This window comes from Epargyreus clarus, unplaced genomic scaffold (assembly GCF_041222505.1).
Source record: "Epargyreus clarus isolate Ecla_fem2 unplaced genomic scaffold, WU_Ecla_fem_2.2 ptg000033l, whole genome shotgun sequence".
Lineage (NCBI taxonomy): Eukaryota > Metazoa > Arthropoda > Insecta > Lepidoptera > Hesperiidae > Epargyreus > Epargyreus clarus.
Window position 1 is genome coordinate 4687485 of NW_027332238.1, and position 12180 is coordinate 4699664.

Consider the following 12180-nt stretch of genomic DNA (forward strand, 5'->3'; position numbering starts at 1 on the left):
ATTACTGGAGATCGATTAAAATAATCTATTTTTTGGTTCAAAAGATCGATTCTCCGATTAATCGATCTCAGATCGCCATCCCATCCGTAGTTCCCGTGGGATTTCCGGGATAAAAACTATCCTATGTCCTTTCTCGGGTCTCAGACTATCTTTGTACAAAATTCCATTCAAATCGGTTCAGTGGTTTAGCCGTGAAGAAGAGACAGACAGAGTTACTTCCACATTTATAATATTAGTAAGGATAATGTCGGTCTGATTTTAATGAAAAATTGTTTTTTTTTTAACTATATTATGTTATACATTGAGTATGTTTAAGTTTTGGTGCATGTAAGATCTATAAGTGTTTGAAGAAAATAGTGTAAATAAATAGAATTTTGATTAAAATGCGTTTTTTTATTTCCCAATGCCCCTTAAGTTGTCGACTATATTAACTATTAAAATTAAACATAACTTGATTTGACTGTAAGAGATAAGAAAGAAGAGGTGCTAAAAGTGCAATAATGTTCTTATGGCCTTGATGTTCTTAGTTTGACCGTAAAAAATCCCTTTTATATTTTATACCATACCATACAGATATTATGATATTGTTTTTTATTTATTTATTTATTTATTCATTCATTGCATCAAATATGGTACATTAGATGTTATAATATAGGCACTTTTTATAACTATATTAAACCAAAGGTAATACTGCTAAATTCAAATTAATCAATCCTTGTTTTATACAACTTGTTCAAATTACAATAAATTTGAAAATGGTGCTTTTTATCTGTTCATATATGTTCTGTGGCATACGTTACTACACTCTTTGTTCTATATATAGGTTTCATCATGGAGCACAAAAAATAAGGGTTTCATATATCTCTTCATATCTTCATATCATATATCTTTCATATCATCTCTTTGCTGTGGACATATGGCTCTTTCTTTACTCAGAGTAATGACTATAGCATTTCTTTACTGTGCTATCTGTTTTTGTATTCTAAAGAGTATAGTAGTCCATATATAAAGTGTATTCACATGTTGTAAGAGGTATCCAGAAACGCCAAGAGTATCTTATATTCTAATTTTTGGAACAATTTTAAACAGACCGATTTACTGTATACCATTGTATTATAAGTTTAATCAAATTAATCAAGAATAACTGGTGATGCTGGGGATTTAGTGATTTCGATGTTCCTATAACATATTATAGATTACAGTATGATACGTTAATTTTATGTAGTCTGTGGTTCATTGACTCATAAAATCATATGTCAAATTCTTGACATTACAAAAATGTTGATGGCTTCTATTTATTAATTTTGAATTTATATTTACTGTTTTTTTTAATAATACCCTGTAATAAGTACTTGCAATTGCATTAAGTGTAGAATTTCAACCGTTTTTTGCATGATATGTACGTAATTTGGTTAAAACTAAATGCGTAAATTTCGTCATCCGGGAAGCAAAATTAAGTGTGATTAATATTGATATTTTCTCGAAATAAACATGTCTGTAAGTGAAAAAGTGTCTCTCTCCGATGCTTTAAGCAATGTGGACGTTTTGGATGAACTCACTTTGCCTGGTAAGCTATTTAATATAGAATTTTCATGATAAATTTAGATTTAATTGGTATAGTAGCAAATATGTCGAAATCTCGTTTGTTAGTTTGTTTTTGCGATAAAGAAATTATAAATTAGCTTTCAGTTTATATTTTAACCAATAGCAGTCAGCTTACAAAGCATTACCGCTGTTATTTAACTCTTAAATCGTGTAAAGTTGATTTTGCGCGAAGGGCGTGGTTAGGTGTAAATATTTTGATTACATACTCTCGTTTAGCAGAGCTGCAATCATTTTTATTTCACTCTGCTGGACACAGTTGTTACATTATAACTAGGAGAGTTCTAAAGCAGACTGCAGCACACTGATCCAGTATGAGTTGGTGCCAGATATACTTCCACTGTCAGACAACCCAACCAGGGTTGTTTGACAGTATGTTTAGTATACTCATATTCTAGGTTGAAATTGCCGTTTAAATTGTTTCAGAACTAGCTTATAGGGTATTTTTGAGAGGTGAGATGGAGGGGGTTGATTTCTTTCAATATCATATTTATCATCCAATTTTTGGTCTTAATTCCTAATGAAATATGTAGGTAACCTCAAAATTTAGAAAAATCTTTAAAAAAAGGGTTTTGCAACCAATACAAAATCAACATTAAATTTGATGGGTCATAATGTGCAGTTTTACCTAACTGCACACATATTTTTGCATTTCGTTGAAAAGGCGTGGATGCCAGCTTACTTACACGTGAAACAACCATTTAGTCCTTGGGAATGGCAATACATCTGTGATTAGCTGCAGATAGAATAAGATAGTCACTGATGTACATAACTTGTAGCCTCATTATCACATAAACTGCAAGCTCATTGTTATGTTCTGGTTTGATTGGTGTGGTAAGAAAGACATTAATCTCTAAAGTCATTCTAACCTCTGGTAGGAATCTGATCTTATCTGGGATTGATTACATATGTTTATGAGCGACAGTAGCCAATTATAAGAATGAATGCACCAGTTTACTCTACTCTTGTACCCATTTTCTACTCGTCATACCTCATACTCCTATTTCTTATAAAAATAAGTTTCATAGTTATAAATATAATATTGATCACAATTTGCAAAGACTTCAATCTCAACTATTAAGAATGATAGTAAACGCACCTTGGTATATAACAAACGCAAGACTCCACCGAGAACATTATAGCATTAGAACCATTAAGGAAGAAATAAGCGACAAAACATCAACATATAAACTTAAGATAATAAGTCATCCAAATACATTAGCATGCCATATTATGGATGACATATTTCCATGCACAAGAAGACTTAAAAAAAGAGTAGTCCAGGACCTACTCAAATGAGATTTAAGAGGGCATGTCACAGGACCTGTGCCTCGCACAATACCACTCGCCCTAAATATTGCTGAATGTCCATAGGGACAGATTGCAATAGCATCTGGTTTAAAAAAAAAAACAATTTCCAGATGAGCAACCCTGCATCGAGGCAGCACCATGCTCCATCCTCTATCAAGCTAACTTTGACACCAACTTTGAAGACCGCAATGGCTTCGTCACTGGTATCGCCAAGTACATCGAAGAGGCTACTGTACATGCCAACTTGGTAAGTGACTAAGGTAGTAGGACTCTCAGTAGTTTGACTCTGGTGGCATCACCTCTATAATTATTTCTGCCTTATAACAGCAGTGTTAAATGCTGCTGTGTTGTGGTTTGAAGGGTGTGGTAAGAGAGACATACTTATCCTTGGTATTCCAGGTGAGTCTTCAGGTATAGCAGCACATCTGTAGCCGACCTCATGTAGGAATCTAATCTTATCTGGGATTTATTGCAGATGTGCATGGGCAGCAGGTGGCCAACGTGCTCATCTGGTACGCTTATGTTATAAAATAAAAACAGTACTGACAAATGACAGCTGCAGTGTAGCAATGTTGTGAAATTTGAATTGTGGAATAAGAGAGAGACACCATATGTGGAGATCAAAGATAGTCCTTAGGAGTAGCAAAACATTTGTGGCTGACAAAAATCTCTTCCTACAGAACGAACTGCTGGAGGAGGGCAACGCCCACGCGGTGATGCTGTATACGTGGCGTTGCTGCAGCCGCGCGATCCCCCAGCCGCGGAGCAACGAGCAGCCGGACCGCGTGCACATATACGAGCGCACCGTGCAGGTGCTGGCCCCGGAGGTGGACAAGCTGCTGCAGTTCATGTACTTCCAGGTGAGCTGGCCGGTACACCTGCACAGACAGTGTACACCTATACACTCCAGGTTTGATTCTTGGTCTTCCAGGTGAAATGGGGATGCATAAGGCATTTTGTGTACTATGTATGAACTGGAGCAACGGTTGACTTCGAGAAAAGTTGGGTGATTACTAGAGAGTGAATGAGTGAGTAAATGGGTTAGTGGGCGAGTGAGTGAGTGAGCAAGTGAGTGTGCGAATCGGGGAACTAGCTTGAGGGAGAGTGAGAGGGTGTGTGTGATGAAATGCCTATGCTTATGACAAGATTTATGAAAATTATGTTTGTAGTGAACTGAGTCTTTGACAAACAATGTTTACTGAATATATTTTTTAACAACTCAACATTACGCTTACAGGTTTGTGAAGTCAAGAAGTTTCACTTAAGTTCTGCCAGTCATACTGTGTTATAACTGTCAGTTGTTTTTATACTTCCACTCCGTAGTAGTAGTGGTGGTAGTAACCTAGAAGTATCTCTCCCTTCCAGCGTAAAGCGATAGAGCGCTTCTGCGGCGAAGTACGCAGACTCTGCCACGCGGAGAAGCGGCGCGACTTCGTCTCCGAAGCGTACCTGCTCACCCTCGGCAAGTTTGTGAACATGTTCGCCGTGTTAGATGAACTGAAGAACATGAAGAGTTCCGTGAAGAATGATTACTCCACTTATAGACGGTACGTGGTATAAAATTTTATATACCGTGCACTAGTAGAGCACGCCGCTTCTCCAGCATTTTAAAAAATTACATTACATACATATAACTGAAATTTGTACCTTCATTGTAATGACAGTGGCGCCATCTATCGAAAATTGGTCGGTATGACCAAGCTTAGAAATCTTTGTAGGCTCATGCACAACTTTGCTAAAGATCATCACATGATCAAATGCATAGTGTACGATTCTATAAAGGACGTACAGACAAACATTCATTTTTATATATATAGATTAATATACACTGGTTTCAGGATAGGTTAGGTACTATTAATTACGAATTAGCCTGACACCTTTAATAAATTAAACAATAGATCAAATGACCTGTCTCCATAGTAGTTTTTTGAATTGAAAAAAAACCCTGCCACATTTATTTCTGCCTAATAACAGCAGTGTTAAGGGCTGCTCTGTTTTAGTTAGAATGCTGTGATTAGAGGCATAATTATATAAGGCGTTCAAACTTAGTCCTACGGGTCAGCGGCGCTAAAGTGACTGACTTCAAATTGGAATGTGGTCTTGTCTAGGGTTGATTGCAGATGTCTATACAGCTCTAGCTACTTAACATCAGCAGGTGGACTGCATGCTCGTCTCCTACTTCTATATTATATAAAAAAAAACTGCTGTGGATCTCATTTTATTTGGGTTTAAGATATTCATGGGCATATTAACAGATGTTCATGGGCGGTAGTAGCCACTTTCCATCAGATGGACAGGCTCGTTTCTCACCAATATATTATAAAAAATATACACTTGTTCCAGTGCCGCCCAGTTCCTCAAGGTGATGTCTGACAGCCAGAGTCTCCAGGAGTCGCAAAACCTATCCATGTTCCTCGCCACACAGAACAAGATCCGGGATACGGTGAAGGATGCGTTGGAGAAGATTAACGGTTAGTTTGAGTGCTTTTCTTGTTCTCCAACGACCACCATAGGGGGGAGGGTGACCATATTGGGGGACTGGTAGCTTAAGTAGTTCCTTTTGTAGAGAGTTTCATGTCTGCCTGGCCCAGAGTCGAACAGATAAATACGAAAGGTAGGGTATAGTATGGTATAGTTCCACCAGGTACATCATCTACAGGGTTCCAGGTTTGATTGTTCTGGTAGAGTTAGTATAGTTCGACCTTGGGAGTACCTCATTTACAAAGGTTTGATTCTCGTGAGGTGATACATCCGGTAGTTGGTAGTCAGTTCGATCTAGGAGTTTCACCACCACACCTATTTCTAGCATGAAGCATTTCTAAGATGCATTGCCACTTTTGAGAACTGATATGGACGCCTTATATGTAATTCAGGCGCCATCGCAGCATAAGCTTCCACTCGGGAAATTTGTTCAAATAAGACTTTTTTTATTTATTTTAAATTCCGGCATATCATCTCCGCTACCCCCTTGACAGAGAGGAATCCATAAGCAGGGGGGGGGGGGAGGCATGACCTGTTTAACCCTCTTGAGGCCGCGCCTATTTTAACTACCGATAGCCAGATTTTTTTTGTTACAATCTAAGGTTCTCTAATTATTATCTTTACTTGTTGTAGGTTATGAAGACCTACTGGCAGATGTGGTGAACATATGCGTGCATATGTTCGAAACTAAGATGTATCTGACGCCGTGCGAGAAGCATATGCTGGTGAAGGTATGATATTGTTTTTTAAAAAATAATTACTGTGATACAAAGGTGATTCAAGTTTGAATAGACCGCCTTATAACAGCAGTGTTAAGCTGCTGTGTTCCAGTTTGAAGGGTGTGGTAAGGGAGACATAATTATCCGAGGCGTTCCAGCTTAGTCCTCAGGTGTAGCGGCGCATCTGTGGCCGACCTCAGTTAGGAATCTAATCCTATCTGGGGTTGATTACAGATGTCTATGGGTGGCAATAGCTTACTATCAGGTGGACTGCAAGCTCGACTGCTACTACTATATTATAAAAAAATCTTCAGGTGGGTTTTAAGCTCGTTTGCTATTTTTGTATTAAAAATAATTATCTTATATTTCTTTGGTTTCAGGTAATGGGTTTTGGGCTGTTTCTGATGGATTCCGACGTGTGCAACATCAACCGCTTGGATCAGAAAAAGAAGATTCGTCTTGATAGAATCGACAGGATTTTTAAGGTAAGTTCAAGTCTCAATTATTCTGTCATCGTGGTTAATATGATGACTTTAAAGATACTGATTTTTACTTTACTACTTTTTAGTTGAGAACAATTGCGATGGCCAATTTAATTTTGCAGTTGTTCCCCACATTGTATATGAAATGAAGTGCATAAATAAATTTGTCATTGACATAAACATATAATAAATCACATAAATAATACTATCATGCCTATTATGTTTCGAGATTTTACCGTAAGGGTTGGGACTCAAGAAAACAACTTTTTTATGATTTGTGTACGACGACATTTTTATGATGTTGTCACGACACGCCCGTCTCTCTCCGCTGCCGGAGTACGACTGACTCGAGTCGGCCGGCGGGTTGCAATCTCACATTTATTATACAAATCGCGGGTAGAACAATACCCATACGATAGGTAGGATATCACATTACCTAAAAAAATATTTTCTTTAGAACTGGCAATGCTTACTAAAATTCATAGTATTGATTTTATTTATATAAAAGTAAAAATTCACTATTATCACTATTCCAATGTAATTTTTTATTTTGTTGCAGAATCTGGAAGTGGTGCCATTATTTGGTGATATGCAGATCGCACCGTTCAACTACATCAAGAGATCTAAGCACTATGATCCTAGCAAGTAAGTAGTCTATTTTCAAATTTTTTTAGGCAAAGAAACAGCAAACAATCTTGTAGTCCACGTGGTGACATCATATGGTCCTGAATCACGCTATTGAAGTTTTCTAAACATTTTAAATATACATATGCCCCTGTTTGATATAACGACCCTTCGATTATTTCGGGCCGACTTTAATGTGAAAGTCCGGCGGCGGTGGACAAACACCCCTTGGCCAATTATAACACAATATTTTCGGTTATGGTTAACATTTTTGTTTTACCACCACCAGATGGCCGCTGTCTTCGAACCTGAACCCACTGTCGCCGCAGGCGGACCTGATGGTCCACTTGCCCCAGATACGCGAGGAGCATCAGAATTACATCTCCGAACTCGCCCGGTACAGCAATGAGGTGAGCTAGGATGAATCACTTGTATCCTGTCTTGTACCTGTATAAGATATATTTGCGTTTTGTATTTAATGTATCCTTTGATACTTGTGTACTATTTTTATTTATATCATTTAAGATTACCTGTGTAGAGTCCGCGCCAAGCTTCTAGTCCGCTCTGAATATAGAAACAAGTTGTGTCGTAATAGCAATTTGTATATGTCCTCCGACACCCCGGGCCGCTCTCGTCCGCGGGCACATCGCTTAGTTAGTGTGACCTTACGTTGCTACGGAGTATATGCTTGTTCGACCGCACTGGCTCTCTGACTAAACCTGCGCGCAACAACTTCAGAGCGGCCTAGAAGTTTGGTGCGGACTATACTTGCGTACTGTATTATTTTAGATAACTGTATTTTATGCTACCTGCCCGTTTTAACTGTATCCTGTGTTATATTTCTTTTGTGTTACTTGTAACTTTGTTTTCGCGTGATTGGAAGGTTTTAGTCACATGTATCCTTAACTACCTGTATCCTGTATCAGTTGTGTCCATCGTTCCCAGGTGACAACAACATTCAAGGAGTGCGGTTCAGATGCGGAAAACAAGGCAGTCACCGAGCTCTGTCTCCGTGGTCTCCATCTGCTGTCCTGCTGGTGTTCAGTCCTCACGGAACTGTGCTCGTGGAAGCTGCTGCACCCCACCGACCACGCCACCAGCCCGCGCTGCCCGCCCGACGCGGAGGAGTACGAGCGGGTGAGTACCGCGCTGTACTGCTGTACTGCTGTACTGCTGCTGCTGCTGCTGCTGTGGAAGCTGCTGCACCCCACCGACCACGCCACCAGCCCGCGCTGCCCGCCCGACGCGGAGGAGTACGAGCGGGTGAGTACCGTGCTGTACTGCTGCTCCTGCTGCTGCTGTACTGCTGTACTGCTGCTGCTGTGGAAGCTGCTGCACCCCACCGACCACGCCACCAGCCCGCGCTGCCCGCCCGACGCGGAGGAGTACGAGCGGGTGAGTACCGTGCTGTACTGCTGCTCCTGCTGCTGCTGTACTGCTGTACTGCTGCTGCTGTGGAAGCTGCTGCACCCCACCGACCACGCCACCAGCCCGCGCTGCCCGCCCGACGCGGAGGAGTACGAGCGGGTGAGTACCGTGCTGTACTGCTGCTCCTGCTGCTGCTGTACTGCTGTACTGCTGCTGCTGTGGAAGCTGCTGCACCCCACCGACCACGCCACCAGCCCGCGCTGCCCGCCCGACGCGGAGGAGTACGAGCGGGTGAGTACCGTGCTGTACTGCTGTACTGCTGTACTGCTGTACTGCTGCTGCTGCTGTACTGCTGCTGCTGCTGTACTGCTGCTGCTGCTGCTGTACTGCTGCTGCTGCTGCTGCTGCTGCTGCTCACGTGGAAGCTGCTGCACCCCACCAATCAATAGTTTGGTATCGCTAGCTGATGATCTAGGAGGAAGGGGGATAATTGTCCTATGGAGCTGTGGTTTATACGTCTGGGATAGGAGAATATTATGGAACGTACATGACGTTTTTAGATTTTTGCAGGGGAAAAAGTGGGGGGACGGGGTACAACTCATGTTGATCCATCAGTGTCGTTCTTGGGCGACATATTACTGTGTTAGTGTTAAGACATTCCGTCAATATAGGTCCTGAACCATATCAATAGTCCTTCCTACTTCTGAAGAAATTTCATTCGACCTCTCCTTCGTCCGCAGGCGACCCGCTACAACTACACGTCCGAGGAGAAGTTCGCGATGATCGAGGTGATCGCGATGATCAAGGGGCTCCAGGTGCTGATGGCGCGCATGGAGACCGTGTTCGCGGACGCGGCGCGGCGCTCCATCTACGCGGAGCTGCAGGACTTCGTGCAGCTGGTGCTGCGCGAGCCGCTCAGGAAGGCCATCAAGAACAAGAAGGACCTCATTCGCAGGTGGGCGGAGTGATGGGTTGTTTGATAGCGAAACAAAAAAGAAATCAGTGTAAAAAATTAAGGCGAATCAAAAAACATTGATTAAAAGATTTTTTTTCTGTAAAAAATGAGTGGCAAATTTCTTAAAAACACAGAATATAATAAAAACAATGGAAAAAAGTATTTAAATGTAATAAAAAAATGTGACTATTAAGAAAAAAAATAAATTTGTATTAAAATGAACTCAAAAAGAATGATTGAGTCACATTTGTCAAAATCTTCAAAATTGCTGTTATCAGGCAATCCAGTGAGGAGGTGGTACACCGAAACCAATGGATACCTTAAAAATTTTAATAATATATTTTGACGGCGGAAGATCTTCCTGCAGTACAGGTGATCATCCGTGGTCACCCGGGGAGCAGCCGTGCTCCGACAGTCTCAGTTCGGAACTTGTATATGCACAAGATGTTTTTAGAAAACATCGATAGCGTGATTTAGATTACTCGTGGCGCCATCTCTTGACGAGTAGCGGGAAGTCGTCACAATATTATTTATTTCATTCTTACGAATATGTAATTACCTTGTTAGGTGATAGAACCTTTTGTGGTTCGACTCCGGCGGCACCACCGCCACACCTATTTCTACCTAATAGCAGCAGTGTTAGACGCTGCTGTGTTCCGGTTTGAAGGGTGTGGTAAGGGAGACAGACTTTTCCGAGGCGTTCTAGCTTAGTCCTCAGGGGTAGCGGCGCATCTGTAGCCGACCTCAGGTAGGACTATCTAATTCTATCTGGGGTTGATTATAGATGTCCATATGGGCGGCAGTAGCCACTTACCATCAGGTGGACTGCATGCTTGTCTGCTACTCCTATATTATAAAACAAAACCTTGTTACAGTATAATAGTGTCGGTGCGTGAGACCTGCGGCGACTGGGCTCGGGGCTGCGAGCCGCAGCAGGACCCCGCGTTGCGTGGGAAGAAAGATGCTGAAGCCAGCTTTTCCATCAAGGTGCCTAGGCGAAACGTTGGTAAGTATTATTTAATTAGGATATACTTCTAGACTTCTATACAGGCATGTCTAAGGCCACGTCCATGCGCTTAGAGTTCAACAATAAATATCAACAGAGATCAAGCAAGCACTTGCAAACCAACACAAACAAAGTACAATTCTCTATCCACAGGTGTGAATTTATGACTTGTGAGGGTAAAAGCAGTGATAGCCTAGTGGTTAAGAAACGCGGCTTCTCGATCCGAGGGGTCCGAGGTTCAAATCCCAGGCACGCACCTCTGATTTTTCAAAATCATGTGCGTATTAGAAATTAATTATCACTTGCTTAAACGGTGAAGGAAAACATCGTGAGGAAACCTGCATACCTGAGAGATTTATAAAAAATCTCAAAGGTATGCGAAGTCTACCAATACGCACTTGGCCAGCGCGGTGGACTATGGCCTAATCCTTCTCATTATGAGAGGAGACCCTTGCCCAGCAGTGAGACGTTAATGGGTTGATGATGAGGGTAAAATCAGTATGGTATGACATGGAATGTGCCACTGTCACACCAATTTTTAGTGTAAAACAGTTCTTATGTTAAAAGAAAGACAACTTAAAGAAGTTTAGATTAAAGTGTCTCTGACTATCTCATTTCCTGTAATGTCTTTCTCTTCCTATAGCATCCTTTCTCTGTAATTATCATTTGCTTAAACGGCCAGTTTAAGAAAATATATTATATAAATATTGTAAGGAAACCCCTGAGAGCTCCTAAAAAAGTGTGTGAAGTCTTATATATTTTTCACACGCTGATGATTTGATCACGATCACGATCATACCCGTGCTTACATCACCAGAAAATGACCAAACAGGTCAGGTTTTTTTCTTTCTATTTTTACTTGTATATATATTTTATTATTTCAATATCTCTCGTAATAGTGTAGACAATTACATCATTAAATCTTTATGTATGTTACCATATATTAGTGGAAACTTTGCTGATTTTTGTTATGTCTATGTGAAAGTTACTATATGTATAAATATTGTATGTTTCCAAAATAAAATAAAATTCCAGGTCCGTCCTCGACGCAGCTGTACATGGTGCGCACGCAGCTGGAGGCGCTCGTGTCGGACAAGTCCGGCGGCCGCCGCACGCTGCGCAAGGACCTGGACGCCGGCACGCTGCAGCAGATCGAGGCCTTCCACCGCCAGAGCTTCTACTGGACCTACCTGCTGAACCTGCCCGGTGAGAGAGTGTTGCGGTGTGTCAGAGGCTACCGGTAGCTGCGCAAGAACCTGGATGCCGGCACGCTGCAGCAGATCGAGGCCTTCCACCGCCAGAGCTTCTACTGGACCTACCTGCTGAACCTGCCCGGTGAGAGAGTGTTGCGGTGTGTCAGAGGCTACCGGTAGCTGCGCAAGGACCTGGACGCCGGCACGCTGCAGCAGATCGAGGCCTTCCACCGCCAGAGCTTCTACTGGACCTACCTGCTGAACCTGCCCGGTGAGAGAGTGTTGCGGTGTGTCAGTGGCCACCGGTAGCTGCGCAAGGACCTGGACGCCGGCACGCTGCAGCAGATCGAGGCCTTCCACCGCCAGAGCTTCTACTGGACCTACCTGCTGATCCTGCCCGGTGAGAGAGTGTTGCGGTGTGTCAGTGGCCACCGGTAGC

The 12180-nt window shown here is 42.0% G+C and overlaps 1 protein-coding gene across 1 annotated transcript in view; it reads left to right on the forward strand.

The window, feature by feature from the left end:
- The first annotated feature begins 1260 nt into the window (after positions 1–1260).
- Sra-1 (Cytoplasmic FMR1-interacting protein Sra-1) overlaps positions 1261–12180 on the forward strand; it is a 32700-nt gene continuing 21780 nt past the window's right edge. Inside the window, exons 1-13 of the mRNA XM_073090593.1 lie at positions 1261–1567; positions 3024–3160; positions 3594–3773; positions 4279–4460; positions 5257–5384; positions 6028–6125; positions 6494–6598; positions 7155–7240; positions 7509–7629; positions 8165–8356; positions 9328–9542; positions 10418–10548; positions 11584–11754. Of these exons, the coding sequence (XP_072946694.1) occupies positions 1492–1567; positions 3024–3160; positions 3594–3773; positions 4279–4460; positions 5257–5384; positions 6028–6125; positions 6494–6598; positions 7155–7240; positions 7509–7629; positions 8165–8356; positions 9328–9542; positions 10418–10548; positions 11584–11754 (1822 nt within the window). The 5' untranslated portion in view covers positions 1261–1491. The remainder of the gene's footprint in view (positions 1568–3023; positions 3161–3593; positions 3774–4278; positions 4461–5256; positions 5385–6027; positions 6126–6493; positions 6599–7154; positions 7241–7508; positions 7630–8164; positions 8357–9327; positions 9543–10417; positions 10549–11583; positions 11755–12180) is intronic.